The 15,160-nt window shown below is 45.4% G+C and overlaps 1 protein-coding gene across 4 annotated transcripts in view; it reads right to left on the bottom strand.

The window, feature by feature from the left end:
- Positions 1-63: 63 nt before the first annotated feature.
- LOC112981126 (Golgi integral membrane protein 4-like) overlaps positions 64-15,160 on the bottom strand; it is a 49,082-nt gene continuing 33,985 nt past the window's right edge. For all 4 annotated transcript variants that reach the window (XM_026096513.2, XM_026096514.2, XM_064525468.1 and 1 more), the window contains 4 exons: positions 14,559-14,626; positions 12,858-13,022; positions 9,406-9,477; positions 64-6,769 (listed from right to left, as the gene is read on the bottom strand). In XM_026096513.2, coding sequence (XP_025952298.1) covers positions 6,659-6,769; positions 9,406-9,477; positions 12,858-13,022; positions 14,559-14,626 — 416 coding nt within the window. In that variant the 3' untranslated portion in view covers positions 64-6,658. The remainder of the gene's footprint in view (positions 6,770-9,405; positions 9,478-12,857; positions 13,023-14,558; positions 14,627-15,160) is intronic.

The raw sequence follows: 15,160 nt of genomic DNA, 5'->3' as shown, positions 1-15,160 counted from the left end.
TATTGGCATGGTCTTTCTCCCCTGCTGTGTTATCTATTTGGACATACAAGATCTATAGAGTACTTTAAGTTTTCATTAAAAGTATTTATTGTCTTATATAAGCTTAGAACATAACATAAAAGATTCTGAAGCCTATGTTTGTTTAACAGACATGCTTAGACAAAAGCCAAACCCAAAACATACACCACAGGCTTTATTCGAGCTGTTATTTGAACAAATTCAAAGCATAATTCACAGCTATCTGGGACTTGTTAAAATAGTTTTGTTTTAGATGCATTGAAGATCAGCATGACCGAATGGTCTCATAGTGACACCTTTTGCAGTCTGAAAGATTTACCTTTTCAAAGTAGATGGTTTCTTAAAGAAATCTTTAAACATAATTTCACAATGCTATCATCTCATAAAAGCAATCTCCACATCTGTTTTTTTTTTTTTTAGCCAAGGTTAATTTTTTTCTCTGCTTCTATAAAGACAGACATTAGAAATCTCTCTTGGTACTGTGAAGTAACAAAAGGGATCAATGGTAGAAAAGAATTATGTTTTAGTAATGACAAAGTGTTTTCTCTGAGGAAAGCCATCTCAGAATAACAGGAGGTGCTGTGCTTCTGAAGGCACTTGGTGGCTGTGGCAAACCTACCTGTGGACATTCTAGCTAGGATGTGTAAAATGAAGATCTGACAGCCCTTTCTTAGAAATGTGTGGCTGGTCAGAAAATGCTTGGAGCCAAACCAAGCCAGTTTTGCCTCCTTAAGCCTTGTGCAATTCTAACTACTGTTAAGAGCAGATTCCACTCTAGAGTTATCATTGTTTCAGTGATCAGATCTTGCGCCACCATCAGATGGTACTTTCCAATGATTTGCAAGGTGCTTTGAGTTCCTCTGTTGAGGGATCAACAGAAGGGTCTGGCATTTGGTACAGGAAGGAAAAATGTTTGGCACAGCAGTGAAGATATCTGATCACATGTGCTACATAACTTAGCTCAGGCCTTAATTCCATATCTGCATTAAAAGTTGTAGAAGAGGAAAAAAATGACCCAGCCAAGAATACCTCATTTTATGAAAAGCTGTAGAAGCCTCTTCAAATGTCGTTCCTAAAACAGCTGCCAAAATTACCAGGAATCTGTATTGAACAATACTGGACCTACAACACATCCCTTTGATTTCCAGATTCTCTTCAGGCATGTAAGTGATACAGAACACTTCTGAACCCTGCTTGGTAATGATGCCAACATCTGCCTTGTCTTTTTCCATGTATATTGATACTCTGTAACACTAAAGCAGTACAGAGTTCAGCAGAATTACCAGGCTTCATTCCAGAGGTTATTAAGTGTAAAACAGCACTAAGAGCCAGACATTGGTTGACCTGAGAAGACAGCCATTTTTGTGAGCACAAAGGAAATGGGAGCTGAAGGATATTCAGTCCTTGGCAGGACTATATGCCATCAGCCTACATTAGACTTATATTTTATCCCTAAATTTTATGACAGCCAGTCTCAAACTAAATAGAGTGTGAAGACTAGTCGTCTTTAGAAAGAAATGATATTCTCTTAGGCAAGCAAGTTGTATATATAATCAGAAATAAGAGAGGGCATTTTTGGTTTGAGGTGCTACAGACAGTTCACTCATACAGTTTAAGTGGTTAGGGCATTTTCTCCTCCATTTAATTCAGATGTCCTAGGGAGGGCAAATCTCATTAAAATCCTATTAGGTAATTCTCTCATTTTAAGTCCTAAAACATGCCATATAAATGAATGAGGCTAATAATCCTAAACAGGTTTCCAAAGAAAGTGAGAGTGGATTACAGAAAAGTAGATTTCATTAAACACAGATTTCATTTAATTAATTGATAGCCATATGTCTGCCTAATCTAAGGGCACAGAATATACTATTAATTTTCATCATCTGGCTAAAGATGCACACAAACCACTTAATACTTTGACATCGTGTGAACTCTGAAAATATACTTGTTTACAGAAATCTAACCTGCATGTTACTTGTGTCCAAAAGAAAATAAGGAGCATGTTTCTGTTAGTTTTCTAAGTCATATTAATGCAACCCATCAAAAATTTGTAACAGGCTGCATCCTATGGCCTTGTACTGTGTTTCTGAGCAGAAGACAAGTCATCAGTGTAAGAGACAAGCAAGAACACATGCTTTGGCTTGGTCAGCCTGCCAACACTAGCTTCATATGAAAACTTTGTCTCGTTTGTTCTCTTTGTAATCCAGCTGTTCCATCCGATGTTGCCCCTGCCCCAATCTGCAGTAAAACTCAGCCTGGACTTTTCAGCTGTGCTGCTTCAACAGTTAGCCACTTGGACAAACACTCCACCATCTGTTTTAAGCAGCCAGACCACAGTTAGCTAACAAGATCAGTAACATCCCACATTGCTTTAGAGGCCTTCAGATAGACCCAACAACACAGATTTCCTGCTTTTCTGGTTATCCTCCACTGAATATCTTGCCTCCTGTTCCATCCCCTACTAGAGGAAACACTGAAATAGTATTAAAATGGGGGCAATTTGCTGTAAGCCAGACAATTAAGCATCGACCACCCACAGCTAACTAGTCTATGCAGCACTGTGCTAGTTTTAGTCTTGGATACAGCCAAGGCAGGAAATCCATGGCAGAGATGCTTAACTCTCAACTAAGGGTGGCATGCAGCATACGGTTGCTAAAGCATTCTCCCAGCGGGGAGCTTTGCATTTAGGGTTGAGTTGCTGTAGCTGCCTCCAAGTCTTATTTTCAAAGATTACTCATCACAGACTTGCAAAAGCAGAGAATTTGCCTCCTAATTTAGATAGCTCCTGCAATCTCTCTGAATCAACATTCAGTCTCATCCCCGCTGAGGGTCTCTTTCCAGCACTTGGTTCACTTTCAATAAGGTCTGAACCTACCTATTCCATCCAAGAGTCACAGGCTAAGATGAACATGGAAAGAGGGGAGGGAGTGAAATCAGCAGACAGAAAACTGTGTTACATATCTCACCAGGGCAGCCTGGGCGTGCAGATTCGAAACTCACGCCACAGACCATATTGGTCCCTCGTCCTACACTAAACTGTGAAACAATGACATCTTACCAGCCCATCTGAGAATTGGAGGCATTTTTGATTGGGATGTATCTGGACAGATAACTGCACCTCCAGCTAACCTCATTCTGAAAGTGCTATTTATGGCAGGCAGTGTAGACTGAACAGTGTTGCATCATACAGCAAAGCTGATAATGTAAAGCACTTAAGACAGCATTAACCATTTCAAGTGCAGCACTAATACAGCATTAACTCTTTCAAGTCACTTCAGATATCTTCCGCCCACTAACAGTTTCACAGTAAGCTCCCTAATGGGCTTCTGAGGTGAATGCAACAAGGACAGCTATGATGCTTGGCTAACAGACCCTAGATTCCTCGGTACAGCCTCTGACTGCTATACTGCCTCTGACATCTTTGCTTGTTCTGCCTACAAAGATAAAGTAGTGTGATGAGAATAAAGCCCTTAAGACAGCAGTTGTATTCTCTAAGATGTGCATGCCTCAAGGCCTGAATGCTCTTAATGCCTCTACAGTTAGAGTAGAGTATTCCAGGGAGTGATACAAAGCAGAAAGATCAGGAAACTGCATGTATTAATTGTGGTTTTGCTGAAAATCTGAGCAGAGAAACAAAAGAGCAGCTTCAGTTAGATGGGAACTGGACCACTCCTGGATTTCTGATCTGAAGCTGGGAGGAAAGAGGAAAAGCAGTACACTGGGAATGCTCTGCTAACTGAATGCTCCTTTCCAGGCCTGAGAAACCTCCTCTAACTTAGAGTGGTCGGCTGCAGCTGAACTGCTGCTGAGGACAGCCTTACAGTGACTGCAGCTGGGATGCTCTGCCTTTAACTTTCCTAATTCAGTTGAGGTAGGACCCAGGCTTGGCTTCAGCTAAAACTCTGCAGCCAAGAGTGCTCTCAGCTCACATCCTCCCAAGAGCTAACATCAATATTCACTTGTAAAGCATTCTGTGTTCTCACATGGTTTTGGAAAACAGATTTCAAAACTGGTCCAATGGTCCAGTGCACAGCAGCGGTCCACTGCACAGCAGCAGATCAGGTCTGTGAAGTCCTAACAAAATGATTCCACTGGACTCAATAATATCCATCATTATCATCTAGCTGGCCTGACGCCGTAGCTCTAACAAGGGGCAGCATCTGCGAAAGTAGCGTTCTTGTTGCTTCCAAGCAAAGCAAGCAGGAAGCCAACTGCATTAACTACTCCCATCTACCCCAGAGTTTGGCTCACACAGTTGATTGTGCTGGTAAGAAATAGAAGCAGGATATTAATAAAAAAACACACACCCCCCACCCCCACAAACCAAACCCCCCCAAAAAACCCCCCAAAAAACACACACACACACACACCGCAACAACACTGAAAACCCTATGGCATTTTAATTTCAAGCTCCATTAGAACCCCAGGAAGAAAAAAATTGCCTGAATGAAGATGACAAAACCCAACCCAACCCCCCAACCCCCCCCCCCAAAAAAAACCCCACACCCCAAACCAAACCAAACAAAACCCCCACCCACTCTGAAACACAGTGGGGGAAAATAAAATCTAACACAAACAAGGAATGAAGATCTCTCCTCTGATCTTTTGTCAGGTCATGACATTCACCCATAGACTAGTGCATGTGGTCCCAGAGCCCAGAACTGCTACCATCATGACAGGAAGTAAGAGACAGTTCATATGCATGGGTCTTGCACAAGGTAGGAAATGCGACAGCCTTGCCTTATTTATATGAATAAGCCAGGTCCCAGACTTTGAGGAAACATGATGAAGCCCATTCTCCTTTCACCTGCCATCATTTTAAACTCCAGGGACTCCAGCTGACTCATTCCTGCTTTCTGTCTGAGGAGGGTCAGGCCAGAAATGTTTTGGAGACTTTGAGTAAAGTAAAGCACCACTGACTTCAATCTAGTGAATTGGCAGAGCACTAGAAATACCCAATTAAAAAAAAAATTTAAAAAGCACCTCAGTGAGAGGGAGGAAAGTTTATCTTGGTTCCCTGAAGCCCAATGCTCAGATGCTGGGAGGATGGAGAGAAGCTGAGCAGGATGGAATTGCGTTCATCAGGCTCCAAATATTCCTTCACATCCATCATCGTAAATACTTTCCCTACTATTTTTCTCCTATGCACCAAATTTTGTCCTGAGCAAATCCCTCAGCTTCACTGGAAATCATGGTCAGCCTCAGTCCAGAAGGTGCCAGAAGCTGAGTGTGTGCCAAGGAGAGAGGGAAAGAGGGAGGGAGTAGTGGGTCTGGGAGGCAGGTGCAGGCACAGAGTGTTGATATGGCTGGTTCTTCCAAAGGCATTAGAAAAACACCAGAAAAGCAAACAAAAAACCTCTCCTGAGATCTTGAGGGCAGAGAAAGACTGGGATGCTGCAGCTGCTCAGACATGGATTTTCATGATAATAACACCCACCACCACAAACTGATGTCTGCTCCCATCCTGCTGCTTGCATTTGAAAACTTGTTATTGTTAGGCAGTAGGTTAGTCTGGCCCTTCCCAGACCGTGTTCATGTCCTGCTTGAGGCATCCATGCCACCAAAATACTAAAGCAAGTAAAAAGAGAAGAATATCTGAGCAAACAGAGGGACTGACAGTTGTGTCATGAAGTTTTTCATTCATTCCAGCACACAGCCCAGCACAGTGCTGGTCTGGTGGTCCACATCCTATGATTTTTTTTCCTCTGGGATAAGGGTCCAGTGCACCCAGGAAGAAGCCTGGGCACCATCAGCTGGAGGACCTGCAGAGGGTGCTGCAGGGTTGCTTTTGTTTGGCAGTCCCTGCCACCATCCCAGAAAAGCCTGTTTCAGCTCAGGCCAACTCACATCTACTAGAACCCAGGGTACAACAGCAATGTCAAGACAAGATGCACAGTCCTAGAAAGGGATGCTCTGAGCCCTCAGTCTGGCCAGGCAGGACAGTCACAGCTGCAAAGCCAAGGAAAGGAGAGCTCTATAGAGCTGAGTGACTGGGAAAGGCCTCCAAACCTGGAAGAGGATCTGATCATACACACACACATTCTTGCTGGCACATGGTCATTTCTGCTGGTGCTCATGGTTAACTATCACCTTTGCATTACTCCTCCAGACAGCAATCAGGTTGTTCTCCTCTCCACCTACTCTGATGGGAGCAAAGGATGTTTTAAGAAAAACACTACTAAGCAAAATATTTTATGAAGACAGATTCCTCTGTATTAGCTATCAGTCGAGTAAGTCCAGGGACCAGTTCAGGCACCTCTGTTTTTATAGTCCTGCACCCCTCCCCTTCCCAGGTAGTAAAAAATAAGAAGCTCTCCTCAGCTGTGAGGGGAAGGGGAGAACAAGAGGGTGAAGAAAACTAATCAAGAAGCACTCCTAAGAGGAGCAGCAGGATAAAGTCATTCCTACCCTCTGAGAGCGCTTCCATACTACCATTGACTGGAGACAAAGTGATGTCCCCCCACACACAGATATAATGCACATCTGCAAGCACCCTGCTCAGTGCCTACAAAGACAGCTATCTCCTCCCACCTTTGTCTGTTCTAGGCAGCATTTAATACTGCAGCCAGCTCCCAGGAGGAATTCCCCTCTGTAAATTGTCCCCTCACTCCTAGCATGTCCCATCTTTCTTCAGCATCTTTCAGTAGTAGTTGTCCTTCTTGCCATCAGCTCCCTTTATGCCTGCATGGTCCTTCTGCTCTTGAAGAAGTTCCAGGTCATCATTGTCGTCCACCTCACCTCCATGATCCTCCTGGGTGCAGAGGGAACAGCCAGGAAGGAAAGTCAGCAAGGCTTGGAAAATGAGACTAACATGCAGCACTGGGCTGCTTCTGAATAGGGCTGTTTTACCACACTAACCCAGCTTGGGAAACTTGCAGGGTGAGAATCCAGCTCTGCCAGGGACCTTTAGGTGAGACTGGCAAGTCGCTTGGCCAAGAAGTAGAGGTAAGTAGCCCATGCTGCCATGACCAGACTGTTAGTTTTGAACACATTTACTATCCTGGTATTACAGTGCATTTTTAACACAGCCTCTGGTCACTGTTACACAAGTAGAAGAACATATCTTAACCCCACCCCATTTAAGAGTTGCATAACAAATTCCACCCATGGTGTACAGCACTCAGCACAGCCTCCACTGTCACTTTTAGGTCCCACTGTCCAGCATACAAGCTAGGTTCTTGCACAGGGCAAAGACAGCCCCTGATACCAGCTTTGCTATTCCCCCCTCCACCTCTTTTTCATTTCCAGCAGGCAACCCAGACCCTCAATTCACCGCCAAGCATGCTGAAGGCACAGGAGAAGCCAGCAGCAGCCACTCACAAAGGATAAGAGGAGCAGCAGTAAGATTGGATGTTCCTCAACAGACTGCAGAGGATCCTTCATTTCCAGATGAGCGAGCCAGAAGGCACCAAGGTGACCCTCTTTAGCACACTTGCAGCCATTGCAGCTTTCAGATGCCTGGCTCTCAAATACAGCATGAGGCACATGGGATAAACAGGCAGGAGGGGCACATCTAGAAATTGTGCTCACCAGCCCCAGTAATGAGTACTTTTTGCCTTGCATCCTTTGCATTCCCATTTCAAACAAGAATGTCCTTTTGAGGACCACAAATAAAAGATACCACTTGAATGCTACCATAAGAAAGCTGTAAACATTCAGATGGCTCGGCAGGTTGCAGGGAAGGGAATAGTATCTCCACTCAGTCAACTCCCAGCCGTGGGAGACTGCCTCCAAGGCAAAACGTGCTCTTGAGCAGCTGCAATTAAATGTTGAAATCATCTGGGGCCATAAATTTAGACATGAAGAAAAATAGCTCCTTTCTACTTCCACCCTTAAAAAAAGTTCTATTCTTTACGTAGCTCCTGATTCAGGCTTAAAAATTTTTCTCTGTCTTTAAAATAGGACCAAAACACCCCATTGGAAACATCTCCCATCCTACCATGACAGCAACAGTTTCCAATAAGACAGTTCAAATTTTTAGATCAGCTCCATGGAAAAGCCTAGGCCTTCTGCCCACATATACCCCCATTCTCTGAGCAGCCCTGAACACCTGCCTGCTAGCCTCCCCCAGCTCCCCTCAGGGTATAATCCATACAGACTGTTCTTTCCCTATCACCATGTATTTGAATCCAAAAACCACAACAATGCTAGTTCTGGCTCTGCCCAAACTACCTTCAACCCTCTCAGATTGTACTCCAGCTTCCAGTCAGGGCTCTCTGTACCTCTCCCTGTCTAGCCAAGATGCTGTCCCACAGGTAGTGGTGGTACTACCCAGCATGAGCTTCATTTTATTACAGAAACAGACTGACCTGCACCTCCCCAGGCCAGAAAATACACATTGGGCTGAAGAAGCTTGAGGCAGAGTACTTGCAATAATCTCAGCATCTCATCGGTAATACACACTCATTCTACCTTATGGATTTCTCTACAGAGAGCAGCTGGCAAACACCACATCATTATTCAGAGGAACAGATCACCACCTCTTCTAAGCCTTTTGTCCCTCCAGAATGCACCAGAATGGGTTTAACAGCAGTGCACCACCTGCTTCCTTTCACAAGGTGTGCATGCAGCTCCCCTTCCCACCCAGGCAGCACCCACTCCTCCCCATAAGCAGCTACAGGCCACCTTCCTACTGTTAACTATTCACAGGAGTGTCCAGAGCACAACAGAAATCTACTGACACTGCCCTTCTCTCTGGTGTCCAGTCTTTCTCCTGGAGGGACGATAACTTGTCTCAGAGACACAGGACTACTGTAGTCAGTGACAGAGCAGTAATACCTGTTGTCAGCCAAAGAGAAGAGCAGTCACTTTCTGGCAACCATGGCCTGACCAAAGCACCACCTTCTTCCCTTGCTTCAGAAACAGGGTATGTCATGTCCTTCTGCCACCCATGCTTTTGTTCAGCTTGCTGGCTGTAACCCAATGATCCTTTTCAAAGCACAGCCACAGTTCTCCCTATATCTCCCTTAGACACAGGCCAAAACCACTAGGACCAATGCAGCAGCAGACTTAAGGGCTCATAGTGAATTTCTCTATACTTGGAAAAACACAAATTGATCTTGCCTAGCTGCACTGGCACAGCTTGAAATCCACCTCAGTTGCTGCTTAATAAACATCTCACAGCTCAACTGCTGTAGACTGATGCAGGAAAGGAATGGGGAGGGGAGAACATAAAGGGTACGCTGAACACCAGAAAAAGAAAAGGGAACAGAGGTAAGTGGGCTCCAGGTTTGTTTTGGAGACTTGCCTCACTGGGCAGGCAGAGACAAAACCAAGGCAGTGCTCACATCTAGTTTCCTAAAAGCCAGTCCATACTTGGCTCCTGGCTACCAACAGACCCAGGCAGCAATCACACCAGACAGGGAAAGAAGAACCTTGATGTCATACAATTTCTTGCTCCTGATCTTCTTGATAGTCATCCACTGGGTCTTCCCTTTCCTTGATGGGTCTGCCAGCATCCTGAAAAATACATAAGTACAGACACTGCTAACACTGCCCCAGGCTACTTCCACTCCCTGCAGGGACACCACTCACTCTATGTTAGAGCCCCAGGTCCAGAGGACACTGGGCTACAGCACAGGCATAAGGGGACAAAGGGAGGGGGTGCAGGCAGAAGAGGGGCAGTGAGGCAACCCAAATTCCATTTGTGCTTTCCCCACCCAGTCCCTTTCCCCATGTGCTGGCAGTCATTGCCCAGCTCCTCCCAGTATGGTACAAGAGGTGTCTCTCGCAGCAGGAGGGTCCTTGCCCTTGCCCATGCAGCTGTTGCATGAAGTCCCAGGACTGAAGGAAACCATCTATATTCTGCACTTGTTCTGGGTAAGCCCAGCTCCAATAGAGGTCTTAGTACTCTCCCTACTATATCCTGCCATCAAATTTGAAGATAAAACAGTAGAAACTAGCAGGGATATTAGAGCCACTTTCACAGGTGAGGGCTGAAATATTAATGCTTTCAATAATTCATAGCTCACAGAGAAGGACCTGGGCACTCACAAACAAGTCTGATTTACAGACTCATCCATCAAGTCAGCAATTCAATGCTGTTTCTTTCATCTGCCAGGCCGCACAGTGAAGCAGGACATCTGGTCTTCCTGGACAGTTTCTTCACCAAGAGCCAGTCATGCTGCTCCAACACACGCTGCTCTTAAAACCACAACCAAGATCCTTATAGAGGGGAATGAAACAAATTGGCACCACCTATAGCTAGGGTTCCTACTGCATCTGTGGGGAAGCGGCGTCTGAGCCAGCACTGCTCTGGTACAAGCCTGCTCTGTGCCTCTCTGCAGCTAATCTTGGATACCATTTCCAACCACATGAAGGACAAGGAGGTGATCAGGAGTAGTCAGCATGGACTCACAAAGGGGAAATCATGCTCAACCAACCTGATAGCCTTCTATGATGGAATGGCTGACTGGGTAGATGAAGGGAGAGCAACAGATGTTGTCTACCTTGGCTTCAGGAAGGCTTTTGACACTGTCTCCCATAACATCCTCATAGGCAAGCTGATGAAGTATGGACCAGATAAGCAGACAGCGAGGTGGATTGAGAACTAGATGAATTGCAGAGCTCAGAGGGTTGTGATCAGTGGCGCAAAGTCTAGTTGGAGGCCTGTAAATAGCAGTGTCCCCCAGGGATCAGTACTGGGTCCACTATTGTTCAACTTATTCATCAATGATCTGGATGAAGGGACAGAGTGCACCCTCAGCAAGTTTGCTGATGATACCAAACTGGGAAGGAGTGGCTGACACACAGAAGGTTTTGCTGCCATTCAGAGGGACCTCAACAGGCTGGAAAGATGGGAAGAGAGGAACCTCATGAAGTTCAAAGCGAAGTGCAGAGTCCTGCACCTAGGGAGGAATAACCCCATGCACGATTACAGACTGGGGACTGACATGCTGGAAAGCAGCTCTGCAGAGAAGGACCTGGGGGTCCTAGTGGACAACAAGATGACCATGAAGCAGCAATGTGCCCTTGTGGCCACAAAGGCTAATGGTATCCTGGGCTGCATTAGGAACTGGACTGCCAGCAGGTCGAGGGAGGTGATCCTTCCCTTTCCAGCAGAGGGCCACTAAGATGATTAAGGGACTAGACCATGTCTCATGAGCAAAGGCTGAGAGAGCTGGGACTATATAGCCTGGAGCAGAGAAGGTTGAGGGGGGAATCTTATCAATGCATATAAATATCAGAAGGGAGGATACAAAAAGGACAGGGCCTAGACTCTTTTCAGTGGTGTCCAGTGACAGGATGTGAGGCAATGGGCACAAACTGAAACACAGGAAGTTCTGTCTGAACACTGGAAAACACTTCTTCACTGTGAGGGTGGTTAAACAGTGGAACAGGTTGCCCAGAGAGGCTGTGGAGTCTCCATCCTTGGAGATATTCAAAAGCCATCTGGACAGGGTCCTGGGCAGCCTGCTCTAGGTAACCCTGCTTGAGCAGGGAGGTTGGACTACTTTTTCTCTAAGGGTCCCTTCCAACCTCAACCATTCTGTGGGCTACACCCACCCACCATGGGGCACAAGCTGACTTAAATTGCACCAAGCCTGGTAACCTGCAAAGGGTGGGGAGAAGCAGGTTGACACAAGGCTTCAGCAGCAGAGAAAAAGGGAGTGAAAAAAGGAGGAAAAAGAGACAGGAATGTTTGTTCCCTCTCCTCCTGAAGCTGGCTTCAGCCATTACTGTAAGGCATACCACACACTGAGCAAGTTTCATTAGATACCAGCTGGATGCTAGTAAACACAGACCTTCCTCCAAAGCAAGACTTAAAAAAGGTATCTACTTCCCATAATCATTATGGGACTCATGACACATGGATAAGCAATTCCAGTCCCTGGAAGGCAGCATGACATCTGCATGGTCTAACCTATTTAGTATGGAGAAATTGACCAAAGGGGTTAAGCATACTGTTTCCAAAGAAGGGATACTTGTTAACACAGGCTCTCACCAACACTTCTCCTCATACAGTACCTAAAGTATTTACAACTTACTTTGGTTGGAGCTTTAGGGTGCACAGCACAACTGAAGGTCAAGTATTTATGTCACTAATTCTTTCTACATTTGCACAAATCTTAAGATGCTGCTTTGTTGGTGCTAGTGTTTCCTCACTGTTTGAGTTCACTGGCCCAGGTTCCTTCCTTTATTTTTAAACCCAGTATTGATCATCATTTTAGAGCCTGACAGATAAAAATACTTTTTAAAAAGAAGCAACACTGAACACACTCAGCTGCTTGTCAATACAAGCTAATATTTCCCTGATGCAAAGTCTGACTTCAGACAGCAAGAAGCACTGTGCAAAATAAATGGCTTCTCTCTGCAAGCAGGCAAAGAAGGAAGTGGAGTTCTCACATGGTGTCACTGCTGTCAAGAGACTGTTGCAGACCCATCCCAGCAACAGCAATGGCTGCACTGACCAGGTCTCAAGCATAGGCCTGTATTTCATCTTTGGTTTTGATGTCTCTAATGCTTGACAAGAAGATGCAACATGTCTTCAGTAATAGCTGTGGAGTGAGCCATCTCTTATGCAAGAACTCACTAGCCATATAGATGCTGGAAATGCTATGGTTGACTACAAGCAGCAGAGAAGACAGGACCAGAACAAATACTGGTACAGAGCCACTCATTCTCAGAGGCTACAAGTCACCTGGAATCAGATGCAGAAGGTGACAGAAGAGAAAGAGGTTTCTCTTCCCTGTCACATCCCTGCAGTGGGATTATGGATCCATCCAGAAATAGGGATGTTTTCCTTTGAGTCTTTAAGCCCTCCACTTTCCCCCATTCATTGCTGCAGGTCTCTCCCTGACCCCTACTCCTGCAGAAGTAGCTGCCTTCATATTTGTCACCTTTGGTGGCTTCTCCTCAGACTCTTCTTTCATGCTGGGTTCCTTGAACTTCTTCAAACCTCCCTCCTTCTCTTCAAAATCTGGTCTTTCCAGCTCAGCTTCCTCAAACTCATCTTCACCTTGGTTATTGGGGTCCTGAGCAGGGTCTGCAGCATCATCTGGCATCTGGACAAGAAAAGCCTCCTGTGAGCACCAGGCAGGATATCCCTTAGAGGGACAATTGCCAAGTGTAGCACACCTTCACCAGCCACCCAAAGAGAACAGGAGCTGGTAAAACTGCTGCCCAGATATAGGGGACCCAAATTTCAAGAGGAAGGACACCCCCCATTACTGCATCAACCAAGATGTTATCAGAATGGTTAAGAGTACAGGAACAGTGCTCCCCTAGAACAGGCCATGGATTACTCTTAGCAGTGTTCTCCTGCCTTTTCCCCAACCTCCAACTCTGCTTCAGTCTTTTGTCCACTCCACTCCTCTGCAGTCCAGGCTCTTCTCATTTAAGCAGCAATGAAATTACAGGGGAGGCACAAAAGGATCTTGCTACAGCTCCATTCTCCCTGGAGATGGTTTCTCCTAAAGAAGCCAAATCACTGTGAAAACTTATTCAGGGGAAATTTCCTGGCTAGATCCAAAGGCTGGGGATCCAAAGGCCATACCATACCCATGTTCTCTGCAGAGGAAAGGGGAAGATGACTCTGTAGGGAAAGGTAATGGACAAAGCATCCATTATGAATCCATGTGGCATTGCCTTCCCAGAAACATCATAGTGGGATTTTCAGGCTCCCTCATGTGGAAGAGGGACAAGGTACCAGAAGGTCCAGAGTACTCCTGGCACCACAGAAGCAGGGGAGGGAAGCTACAGAGGCAGGCAAGAGGTCCTTCCTCCCTAACAGTATTATTCCTTTCCCCCAAGTAAGGGGGCACCTGCTTCTCACCAGGAGCTGCCAATGAATGGAGTCAAAACAGAGGAGCACATTCAGCACTTTCCAGAGCACTTCTTGCCATCAAAACATTTCACAAATCTTTAGCTAATTAACAGAAAGCTAAGTAATAGTTGCAGGGCTGTTCTGCAGCACACTGCTTTCCCAGAAGTGTTATTGTTTTCCCCTTAAATATTTGACCAGATCTATAGACATTAAGCAACTGCCTTTATAAATCTTTGTTTCTCCATCTCTTTTCACACTTCTCTTCAGCTACAACAACCTCCTCCAGTACCCTTCTACTCATTCAGCTCGGATCTAACAGTACTGTCCTCCCACCAAGCCATATGAGAATGGCAAAATGGTACCAAACCTCTAGAGAGAGGGTCTGGCACCATCCATAGTGCACTGTGCACATGCCACTCATCAGCAAATAATCTTCAAAACCATATACACAAACTACTCAATCAGCTCTACTTTTCCAGCTCAAAAGAGATTGTCTTTTTTAAAGTGGAGGAAACTGAAACCAAGTGTCTTGACATCTGAGCAGGAAGTTCCTGGATCATTGCATTTCACCAGTTGTGCCTCTCCAAGTATGTTAACGATGCAGAAAACAAAAACCTCAGTCTTCATTATCCATCTGAATCCCACCAGCACTGGGAAGGAGTGTGGAATTGCATGTTATAGAAACTTCTGGGAAAGCACCTACTAAAATGCGACAGCTGGATTCTTATTCAGAACTAGGGATGCATCTTGATGACAGCACGGCAATATTTCTTACCGCTGGTTCTTGGACAACAGTCTCTTTCTGAGAATGCAAGTTCTCCTCTCTTTCAATCATTCCTGCATCTGCAAGGAAAAGGGACAGTTACAATGCACCCTCTGGACAAAAGGCCACCTAAGGGACCAGTGATATAGACTTGGATCTGATACTCCGAGTGCGTAGAAGGCTCCCCACACCCCAGTTCAGATCAGACTAGTGTCTCAGAGCTGCCTTGCCAAAAACTTGTTAGTAAAGCTCTCCTGGAACTGGTAATTGGAAGTGTTACTTCTGAAATGCACATACAGGATTGTCTGCCTAAGCCTGCAGGCAGATTGAGGTCAATCCCTACTTTGCATAGAGTTAATACGGCTGCTCCCAACAGTGAGAATCTTAACTGGTGACACCAACTTTGATTAAAGAACACAAGTAACACACTAACTTAACATTCTGCTTCCTCAATGCCAGCTGCAAGATCAAAATAGCAAAGCAGCACTATGCTCCTAGAGCTGCCAAAACTATCTCCTCCCCAGGCTAGGGCACAAGCATGTATTGAAGCATGCCCCTGACTTACTGAGTAACACATGTAGTACAAAGAAACACCTCTGAATTCATACTCTAAC

Source organism: Dromaius novaehollandiae, chromosome 24 (genome assembly GCF_036370855.1).
Source record: "Dromaius novaehollandiae isolate bDroNov1 chromosome 24, bDroNov1.hap1, whole genome shotgun sequence".
In the NCBI taxonomy this organism is placed as follows: Eukaryota; Metazoa; Chordata; class Aves; order Casuariiformes; family Dromaiidae; genus Dromaius; species Dromaius novaehollandiae.
This window is presented reverse-complemented; position numbering and strand designations above follow the sequence as displayed.